The 11068-nt window shown below is 32.6% G+C and overlaps 1 protein-coding gene across 1 annotated transcript; it reads right to left on the bottom strand.

Moving 5' to 3' along the window:
• On the bottom strand, positions 1–9362 carry LOC111712719 (multidrug resistance-associated protein 1). The gene is made up of 7 exons (XM_023487420.1): positions 9278–9362; positions 8999–9111; positions 8171–8214; positions 5841–5903; positions 4934–4987; positions 4279–4382; positions 1–4206 (listed from the first exon to the last, which is right to left on the bottom strand). Exons 2-7 carry the CDS (start codon positions 9099–9101, stop codon positions 81–83), a joined length of 4494 nt encoding a protein of 1497 aa, XP_023343188.1. The 5' UTR covers positions 9102–9111; positions 9278–9362; the 3' UTR covers positions 1–80.
• Between the last annotated feature and the right edge of the window lie 1706 nt (positions 9363–11068).

Below are 11068 nucleotides of genomic sequence, written 5' to 3'. Positions count from 1 at the left end.
TTAATAATTGGAATATCTACTTTATTTTATGCATTATACAGTTTACAAAGATTGTGTGAATGGCGGTATTTTAGATATGCTCATATCTTATCATTATCTTCCTCCCGGGTCAGCCCAGCATCTTTAGCAAGACCATAGAACATACTATCATTGTTCTTCAATAGGGTATCTGGTGAATCATACTCAACAAGTTCCCCTTTGTCTAGAACCATGATTTTATCATAGTCAAGTATGGTATTTATTCTGTGAGCTATCGTCAATACAGTGCAATCAGCAAACTCTGTTCTAATGGTTTTCTGGATTAGATCATCAGTTTCTAAATCAACAGCAGCTGTAGCTTCATCAAGGATAAGAACTTTAGTCTTCCGTAGAAGGGCTCTGGCTAAGCATACAAGCTGACGTTGCCCGACACTCAGGTTTTCTCCACCTTCACTTACTTCAAAGAGAAGACCTTTATCAAGCTCTTTAACAAACTTTTCCAGGTTGGATAACGACAAAGCATTCCAGATATCAAAGTCACTATAACTATTGAAAGGATCAAGATTCATTCTTAGGGTTCCAGAAAACAATACTGGATCTTGAGGTATGATAGTCAGTTTTCTCCTAAGGTCATGCAGCCCTATTTTGGAAATATCCAAATCATCAATTTCAATGCTTCCAATTGCAGTTTCTACTATTCTAAAGAGTGCCACTGTTAAAGATGACTTTCCTGCACCTGTTCTCCCAACAATACCAATTTTCTGACCACCTTCCATTCTGCAATTAATGCCATGAATAACCAGATCAAGACCATCTCTATAACGGATCCCTACATTCTTTAGTGTAACATCTCCTCTCTGGGGCCAATTGCTTTCTGGTCTCTTCTGATCAATCCATGGAGCCTCTAGGGGAAGCTCAGCATACTCCATTATTCTCTCAACTCCAACAATATTTGTCTCCACATCTGCAGTCATTCTAACCAACCAGTTGAGCACCTGTGTTATGGACAAGGAGTAGCTAATAACAAATCCCACATCTCCTTGGTTAATTGTTCCTTGTTGTAAAATGCAGAACATTGCAGATCCAAAGGTAATGAAGTTTCCAATTCCTTCAAGTCGAACAGCAATCCAACGATTGGCAATAACGCTAGGGAAGTAACTGACTTGGTTATAGTCTACCTTAGAATCTGATTGACTTATAAACTCTTTTTGTCTACCAAATGCTCTAATTGTTGGAGCACCAGTAATAGTTTCCCCAAAATGTGAATAAATTGGTGATCTTGATACAGATTCTAATCTCTTCAACTGTCTTGAGCTGTTGACATATAACGTTTGGATAATGACAAAAATTATAGTTGCTGGAATAAAAACTATGATGATCAGAGGAATGATCATTAGAATGGAAATCATGGTTGCAAAGAAGTTAGCAAAGGTACCCAACCATGATCTCATGTTTTGAGGGAGTGTGTTGTCACAAACATCAACATCCTTGGCAAATCTATTAACAATTCTGCCCAGGGGAGTAGTGTCAAAAAATGACATTGGACTCTTCATTATTCTTAGGAGCATATTACGATGCAATATCTTAGAAGCATTTAGTGAAGTTAAGCCAAATATCATCATAAGAAAAAGTGTTGCTATTGCTTGCAGTGCTCCAATAGCGCCATAGATACTGAGGTAAAACTCTTTCCCTTTTTCAAACTTATCCTGAGACCAAAGGTTTAGCCAATAATTGCCAAAGATGCTAGAGCCTGTAAATAGTGCTTGAAAAAAAACACAGGCTAGTGTACCACCAAGTCCAATTGCTTTGAAATAGTAAAAGTAAACCTTTGATTTCACACTTCCAGTTTCAACAGCCTCCTTCTCAATGAGTTTTGTCCCGGATGAAGACACTGGCTTCTTTTCTCCTACAGGCTGTTTCAAGTTTTCTCCATCATCTTTTTTTAAGCTTGGAGAATCTGATTCAGATCCATAGTTTGAAACACTGTCTTTTCTAGAAACTTGTGACTGTAATTCTTTTACACCCATTGTATTCTTTAATTGTTCTTTTACTTCATCAGCCACCTCACTGTTAGCATCATCATTCATATATTCTATCAAAAATTTGGCAAAGTCACCATTCTTCTGTAACAGGTCTTCATATGATCCTTGTTCAGTAACCTTTCCATCTGTTAGGACAATAATGTGATCTGTATGGGGTAAAAATGTTATTCCATGAGTAACCAGAACTCTAGTTGTGTTCTTTAAGCACCCATTTGGACCAACAACATGCTCAAAGATATGCTTACCAACATGGGAATCAACTGCAGAAAGTGGGTCATCAAGTAGATATAAATCTGCTTTACTGTAAACTGCTCTGGCAAGGCTTACTCTTTGCTTCTGTCCGCCTGACAGATTTATCCCCTTTTCTCCTATTTCAGTTTTATCTCCAGCTGGAAGAATTTCCAGATCAGTTGTTAATGCACAATCTTCAATCACACTTTGGTATCTTTCCTCATCATTGGCTTCACAAAATGTTATGTTTTCTTTCAGAGTACTATTCTGAATCCAGGCTTGTTGGGGAACATAAGCAATCTTTCCAACAGTGTTTACACTTCCTTCAATTTTATGAAGTTCGCCTAGAATTGCTGAAAGTAGAGAAGATTTTCCTGATCCAACTGTTCCAACAACTGCAGTTAAAGCCCCTTTTGGAATGTCAAATGTAATGTTTCTAAGAACCTCTGGGGTTTCTGGGTCCCACTTAAAAGTGCCATTTTTAATTGTGACTGCTGAATCACTCTCCTCATGTTGAACTGCAAATGGATCTAGCTCATCATTGTTCATGAACTTGTTAATACGCTTCAAGGAGACATTGCACTGAATTAGGAAAACCATCATCATGGGCAGCATAGCTAGAGGCATTCTCATTATATTCAGGTAAGAGAGTGTGACAAAAGCTGCTTGTGCAGTCAATGTATTTCCAACTAAAACATAGTATGCAAATGCCCCAAGACCTACAACAAAGGGAGCAACAGTCCAGAAGAGAGACATTACTGCATTTAGATATGCGGCTTTCTTCTGAACAGCTATTTCTTTCCCTCTGGTTTCTAGAACTTGTGCAATGAATGATTCTTCCCATGCATACAGCTTTAGCACTTTCATTCCACTTAATATTTCATTCATTGCCTTGATTCTGTGATCTTTTAGTTTCATTTGTTGAAGTTGGTACTTCCTAATAAATCTACCCAATAAGAAGTTTGCTGGCATGGTAATAACTAGTAATCCCATACCAACAAATGTTGCTTCTTGCAACTCAACATACATAAAATATCCAGAGATACAAATCTGAAGAGGAGCAGACCACAGCATGTTTAGGTATGGCAGAACATCCATGAACCTTTGTACATCCACTGACATGAGATTAACAATCTCTCCAACAGAACTCTCTTTTTTTGATGATTGTGACACTTTTAAAGACTTTTTGTAGATTGCTGCAATTAAAGTTGTTCTCATCTTAAGGGCAATCAGCATTACCATTTGAAAGTAACTATTTAAAAACAGACTTTGAAGAAGGACTGTGAAAAATAATAAAATTCCATAAAAGTATCCTTTCCAAGCTTCTTGTTCCTCTTCAGTGCCATGAGAATCTGCAAAACTAATCATCATTTTCATAATAGTGGGAGTAGATAAACTCAACATATCAGAGATAAGTTTCAAAACAGAACTTGTGAAAAAAGACCATCCAAAAGTTTTCACTAATGCTGGCAGAACAGATCTACTGGACTTGAGAACTGTCATTGATTCGGATTCTTTTGTTGTAAACTTTGGTTGAGCAAAAATTTCACTCTTGGTAAGATAGTGCTTTTCAAAATCTTTGGTAACAACTTCTGATCTGAAGCTTGGTAAAAGGTCCCAGAGTAAATCTGGAGTAAGAGGGTTTTTATATCCTTTGATTATGAGTGGAGTACACCAGGAAAAGATCAGTTTGTTGAAGAATGATGCAGAATACTGAGGACAAGGGTTTTCAACTTTCTTATAGTCTGGATCAGAAATTGAATCTGCCCAGCAGTTTAGAAAGAACATGAATACTGATCCAACTAGAACTGAAAAGGCCAGCAGGATTTTACCCATCTCTTCATCTGATTTGTCATCTTGGAAGCGTAAGAGCTCTGATCTGAAGAGAATCCCTTTACAGAGAGAATCCACAAAAAAGGTTAAAAACAGTGCCCCCGAAGTTGAACAACCTTGCCTGAAACAAATCATATTGTTATTTTTATGATGCCTATCTAGAAAAAATAAATGAATAGATTGCACATTTTACCTATGACAGTATGCTAGATAGAATAGAGATATTAAATATGCTGATGCTTCTACTAGGTTTCTTACAATCTCAGGGTCTGAGCTTGTTACTGTTCTTGTATCCTCCTGAACATAGTTCAAATCAGCTGTGCTAAGCTTCAAGCTGGACACTTTTTACAAAGGTCAAAACAAATTTTAGAAAATGAATTTGTCGTTTTTTTAAGCTGTTTGAAGTCTGCTAATACTTTGGTCGGCATAATTGTCATTTAAGCTGACAAAGGTTGTATAAGTTTAATTTTTTGATTGGAAACAATGCTGAGATCTTCTAATTTAAGACTGTAGGACTGCCATCATCACTGTTCACTGCTCAGAGCAGAATAACAGTTAAAAATCTTTTGCTATGCTCTTCTTTCCTCTTCTTCTATATAATAAAACAAGACATTCATATATCTATATATATATGTTGCCTATAGCTCGCCAAACGGCTGGACCAAATGGGCTGAAATTTTTTGTGGACACTCATGGGTGCCCGGTGGGTGTTAAAGGCTTAAAACATTTGAAATTTTTTTTCATTTCTTTTTTTTTTAAATTTTCTTTTCCACAGGCAACACTGGGCACTTCAGCTAGTATACAATATACATCTTACTTTTCTGTAAAATTTATTAACTATATATTACCTTCAAATAGATTTGAATACTACAACAGACAATAAGCAGAAAGGTAACAATAACCTAAAAATTGATGGTTACAGTAAAATCTTTAAAAAAATATAATTGGTTGTATTGAAAAGAAGTGCACAGATAAAATTAGACCCTGAACTGTCAAAATTAATTCTAAAGAAGGAGTTAAACTCAGTTTATGAACATACTATACCTTAACTCTTTTGCACTTAAACATTAATTTTACTTAAAGTGCACCTGGAGGAAGAAAGCTATGAATTATTCAGATGCAAAAAATATTAGAAAAGTCTGTTAAAAATGGGGGAAAGAAAGGAATGCAGTGAAAATGGGAAATATATATTGTAAAATTTAAATCTTTATGGATACAGGTTAAATAATGGCATACTTTACTGATTAAGATTGAGATCCGTAAACATTATATGCATCCACAACATTAGGATTGACATTTACATGAAGAGATTAAAAATATTATGTTTGTTTTATTTGATCTTAAAATTTTTGAGGATTTATTTTTGGCTTTTCAGGCTAAAATTTCTCAGCAATTTTCTTCATCAAACTAGTCCTAAATTCATCAGTACTTATTTTTTGCAGCTTAGTTTCAGATTTAGTGGTGTCTTTATATAGATTAAGTTTTGGAATGTCTTAGGTTCAGTATTGAAATATACTAATTAAAGGAATATAATAGATTTTCATGCTAATATCTTGATACACTTAGTAAGCCATTTTTCAATTTGAGAGACATGATAAGACATGATATGAAATTTTAAGAGCCATGAAAATAATGGTAAAAGGATAAGAAAGATTAAACAAAAAGGAAGATTTGAATATGAAGGAATAATGGGAGAATATTGTGGTTAATGGTTTACGACAATATAAGGTTTAATATTAATGTAAATATTGTTACCTTCAAACAGCTGAGAACTGTAAAAGGTATCCGGGGAATTGAGTTTCTCCATGTCTCCAAAATCTATAAAATTTATAAATCATTAGTTTTGAGAACCTGCATTGAACCAATTTAAGGAATCTGTGTAAAACTTCCATTTCATTATAAAACAGTTAGAGTTGTTTTACGCTGGATTATAAAGTAGATACTTCCACTTCCACTTCCACTGAAAACTTTGGTTCATCTGAAGTGCCAGACTGACTTATCTGCTGCTAGAGTAAGCAATACAGTACACATGCAAGACTATAGACACAGCAAGACAGGACAGGACACCAAATGAATCATCTGTTTCTAGTAAGAACAATGTACTTTAGAACCCAACTAAAAAATGCATAGAATAAAATTAAAAATATTTGAAGTATGTTTAAAATTTAAATATGGAGTCTGCTAGAAACATTCTTCTCCTATTAAAATGTTTAAGGAGATCCTCCTAATATTCACTTTATTATCCTTTACTGTAATAAAACCTGCCAAATATGGAAATTTGACAGGGGTATATTTTCAAGAATTACACCCCCCCCCCCTCTCCAAGTATTTTGATGATCTGGGAGAAAAAATATAACATTTGAAATTGTATGGAAAGTTTTATAATCCTTTTTGTTACTTTAAAAATCATTTGTTATCTCCAATTAAGCAAATAACACCCCAAAACAAATTACAAATATCTATAGGGAAAAATATATTCCAAAAGGGGATGGGAGGGAATGAATGATTTTTCAAGAAAATAAACACCACTAAAATTCTATTTTATACTTCAGAGAATGGAGGAGGAAAATGGTTAAATTTTAATTTAAAACCAGAACATTATTTTCTCTCTTAGGACTATGGACACCCAATCTATATTAGACAAAAATAATGAAAGGGTTTGGTAATCATTACTTATAGGTTCTTTATGATAGGTTAGCCATATCATTATCTTAAAACTTTTTTTGTGTTTGTTATAAATAATTAGGTCAATCTTATTAATTGTTTAATGGTTCTTTCACTTCCTTAACCAATCAAAACTAATCACTTTGGATTAAATGAATTTTTATTACTTCTCAAATATGCTCATTTTGTCCCAATCAGCAAAAAACTGCGGAATGAATGTTTTGTTAATTATTCTGATTTCTTTGCCTCAATTTTGCTTTCTGTGCTTGCATAAAGTTAGAAGTTTACATAAACATTTTAATTAGGATAAGGATTAGTCTTTCTCTAGTAAGCAAACAGTTAAAAATTATAGGTCTAATTTTATCCGGTTATTGTACACTTTAAATTAATACATCTACTAAGTCTAGAAAGGAGGGCGCGAAGCACCTTGAATTTCTAGTTTAAATAGATATAGGTATATATAGTTGTGCTATAATGGAGTTTGGCAATGGGCATCGTTTTAAAAAGTTTTTTTATGATTTTAACATCAAAGAATTAATTTGTTTGTTGTCTATCAAAGTAAAGTGTGACAGAAAAGTAAAAGGAATTCTGTTGACCTAGTATTATTATTTTCCTCTTTATAAGTTGCATCCAAAATTCACAAATGTTTCCTCTCAACCTATATTTGAGCTCAAATGGGAAACATGTTGGCCTGATTATTTTGACAAAGTGTTGAATTCTCTCAATTTAATTTGTTTATGCTTCTGCTGTATAAATCCGCAATTCTCTTTTATGGAGAAACCGCAATTTAAAATGAAAAATTTTCGGAAGTAAAAACAAGGATATTTTTAGCATTTTTTCTCCAAACCAAGGTTTAATGCTTTCGTTGTTAATTGGGCATGCTAAGTGAAAAAAGAAATTCACTCGTCAGTCCTTTTAAGTTTTATTCTTGAGTTCAGTTTTATACGGGCTTTGTCTATTTTTTTTTATAATTATTTAAACCAAATGCAAAAAAAAGAAGTATTTGCCAAAAACTCAAAATTTCTAATTTATATATCTTGGCAACCTGATGGTGCAAACCTTTGATTTTTCAAACTGAGGTTATTTTATTTAATAAAAGTAATAAATTGAAATATTTTAGATCACAGAAATCAGGTTGCAAAGATATAGGGGTTAGAAAATTTGAGTGTGTGGGAATGACTCGATATGGGAAGTCGATAGACAAGGAACAGGGTGCATAGAGTTCATTTTTTATAGAATCCCAACAAATATCCAGGTTATAAAAGAATTCAGACATTTTTAATGATTGACTTTAAGCTTAAATTGTATGTATTTAACGATAAAAGTTTTGTCACTAAAAGTCTTATTTGTTGAATTTTTGCTAAATCACCCTATATAATTCTTTAATTAAAATGGAGAACTCGAATTAGAAAATGTAATACCTCTAAAAATGAGAAGAAAAGTAAGACGACAACTGGCAAGTATCCTGAAATAAAAATTACAATGATTTTTTAAAAGTTTTTTTGATGCTAAATAAGTAAAAGATATTGGATTCCAGTTACTGAACTACACAATCTAGATACTACTAGATTCTAGTTAGATACTAGTTCAAACCTAATTTTTACTATATACTAGATACTAGGTACTATAGATACTAGATACTAGATACTAGACACTAGATACTAGATATAAAATTCAGTGACGGACCAAACCTCTGTAGAGTAAAAAAGTTGATGTTAGTTCCACATTATACTAGATACTTGATACTAGATACTAGATACTTGATACTAGATACCAGATACTTGATACTAGATACTAGATACCATGGGTACTAGATACCATGGGTACTAGATACCATGGGTACTAGATACCATGGGTACTAGATACCATGGGTACTAGATATATGTATAGATACTAGATACACTGGATAATACATACTAGATACTAGATCGACACTAGATACTAGATACTCACCCCGGACTAACCAGAGTGAGCATTCGGTTTCTTCTATTTTAAATCAAACGTGTTTTGGTCTATAATTCAACCATCTTTTACCTTACGGATTTGTTTATTCCATGCTTTTTCCTTCAAAATACATATGCCGACAGAAAAGTATTTTAGAAAAAAGGCTAAAAAATTGTGTTTAATGGGTCAAATTGTTATCTAAAGTCACAGCTTTCTGGAATATTGACAGAACCGTTAAATCAACGTGTACTATAAATAATAAATATTAGATACTAGATACTGGATCAAGGATACTGGATACTAACCTATCACTGTATTCTGGAAGCACTGTGTAAAGTTAGGAGTATCAGTATACCATATTGTATCAATATCCCAGAATTCTCCCCCACACCATTCAGTAAAATTCATCTTCTCCTACCTAAATCATATATACTCAATACTCATCTATTTCACAAATGATAAATAATGATAAATTGAATATTTCTAAGAATATTTATGAAAATTACAATGAGAACCATACAAAGATAGATGAAGGAAAATAATTTTTTATATTTTCTAGAATTTAAAAAATGGGAAAATAGTACCTCTGAGCGGTGTGATGTTGAGAAGATAACTGAACTATATTTGTTATCATCTTAAACAAATATATTATCCAACTAAATATTAACAATTATGTGTCATAAGATTTTCATTTCAAAAGATGAAATTGTACGTATTCTATAGAGTCCGCCATGTCGTCATTGTTTAATCGTTTCACATTTTCCGTCGCAACTTTTCTTTTTTAAACTTTGCATCAACAATCTTTTTTGTAATAATTTGAAAACTATGCTTTATTCTTATCTGACTGAGTTTACCTAATTTCTAAACCCTATCCCTGCTGGGGTACTTGAAATGCAGGATACGATGGGGGGGGGTCAATTTGTTCAACCCCCCCCCCCCTCTAAATCCCCATGTTTGATGTCCAAATATTGCAAATTATACATCATTACAAAGCTCTTATTCTCTACTTTTGGAACTGCTAAAAAATTTGAAAATTTGTGAACAGTCAAAAAAATATTGCAATATCCAGTTATATAGAAAAAATGTTTACAAAATAAATTTCAAAAAATAATTAAAGGGACAGACCGGCTATGTAAGGTAGTTAAACTGAGTATGCACAGAAGTGTTGTGGACTAATTCTTTAAGATTCATTTGAGACATATAAAAAGTTTCCACAATGTATAATTTCTGAGTTTGAGCGCAAAGTCGACGTTCAAAATCATGAATTTGGGTGGGTACGTTTCAGAATCGTTTTTTTATATTATTAAATAACGACGGCGAAAAATATATTAAAAATTCTAAAGTAGGAACATATATCTCAAAAGAAATTTGTCAATAAATCGAAGTTAGAATAAATTATTTTCTTTTTCATCATTATATTGAATTTCTTATTTTCTATGAATTTGTTCGTAGATTTCTTCAAATTCTTCAAATGTCGTCTTTTTAATAAAAATTTTAGATGAAAAGAGTTAATTTTTATTTTCTCAACCTGTACCTAAACAACTAATTAGCTAACAGCAAAATTTTTTTTACATTTTTTGTCGTCTTTATTTAATAATTTCAAAAAAAATTAAATTCTGAGAACGTATTTACCCAAAAGTACGATTTTGAACGTCGTCAAACTCAGGATTTGCAGATCTTTAACAAGTTTAATATGTCTCAAATGAACTCTAAAGAATTCTTAGACCCATACTTTTTGAGTTTATATGTTAACTATTTGTGTTGAATACAAAGAGAATAGAATATATATTAGAGGGGATATTGGTCAATTATGAAACCAGCCTATTTCATAATTTGGTTTTCTTTTAATATTAATTTTAGTTTTTCTATAAAATGATGTTCCAGGGCCCAAAAGTTTATATAGCACAAACGTGAAGTACAGCTGCAGTTTCGAAACAGTACAACAAAATGGCTGTTTTACACTTTTTCCTTGTAAATTCCCCTCTAGTATATATTCTATTCTCTTGGTTGAATATATAGAAATAAATAATCAGATATAAATTTTAAAGAGGTTTAGTGATTTTCTGAACGTATAAATAAATATTATCTAACCTGCAAATTATTATAAATAATTTAGTGTAGAACGTTCTAGAACCTTTAAACATTTTGAGACTTCTGTAAAACTAGAAAGTTCCATGATATTAAAAAATCTCTTCATATTAATATTTAAGGATTCACTCTAACAAATTTTCATTCTGGCTGTCGTTCATTCTATAAAAATAAGTTAAACTTTTAAAAAGTTTGAAGTGAAGTTCAGGGTCCAACTCAGAGACGAACTTTGGTAGATCGTGGGCCCTGGAGTAAGCAGAAATGAGATACATGTAGCTAAAATCTTG

The sequence above is a fragment of the Eurytemora carolleeae genome, unplaced genomic scaffold (assembly GCF_000591075.1).
Source record: "Eurytemora carolleeae unplaced genomic scaffold, Eaff_2.0 scaffold1102, whole genome shotgun sequence".
NCBI classification, from domain to species: Eukaryota; Metazoa; Arthropoda; class Copepoda; order Calanoida; family Temoridae; genus Eurytemora; species Eurytemora carolleeae.
The sequence above is the reverse complement of the archived record's forward strand: the minus strand, read 5'-3'. Positions and strand labels throughout refer to the sequence as shown.

What these genes read in the sequence shown, in the direction of transcription:
- LOC111712719 (XM_023487420.1), bottom strand. Translation starts at nt 9,101, where the DNA reads ATGAATTTTACTGAATGGTGTGGGGGAGAATTCTGGGATATTGATACA. An exon ending in CTTCCAGAATACAGTGATAG is followed by an intron (nt 8,215 to 8,998) that starts GTTAGTATCCAG and finishes TTTTTATTTCAG; the next exon opens with GATACTTGCCAGTTGTCGTC. An exon ending in GTATTCAAATCTATTTGAAG is followed by an intron (nt 4,383 to 4,933) that starts GTAATATATAGT and finishes AACTATGTTCAG; the next exon opens with GAGGATACAAGAACAGTAAC.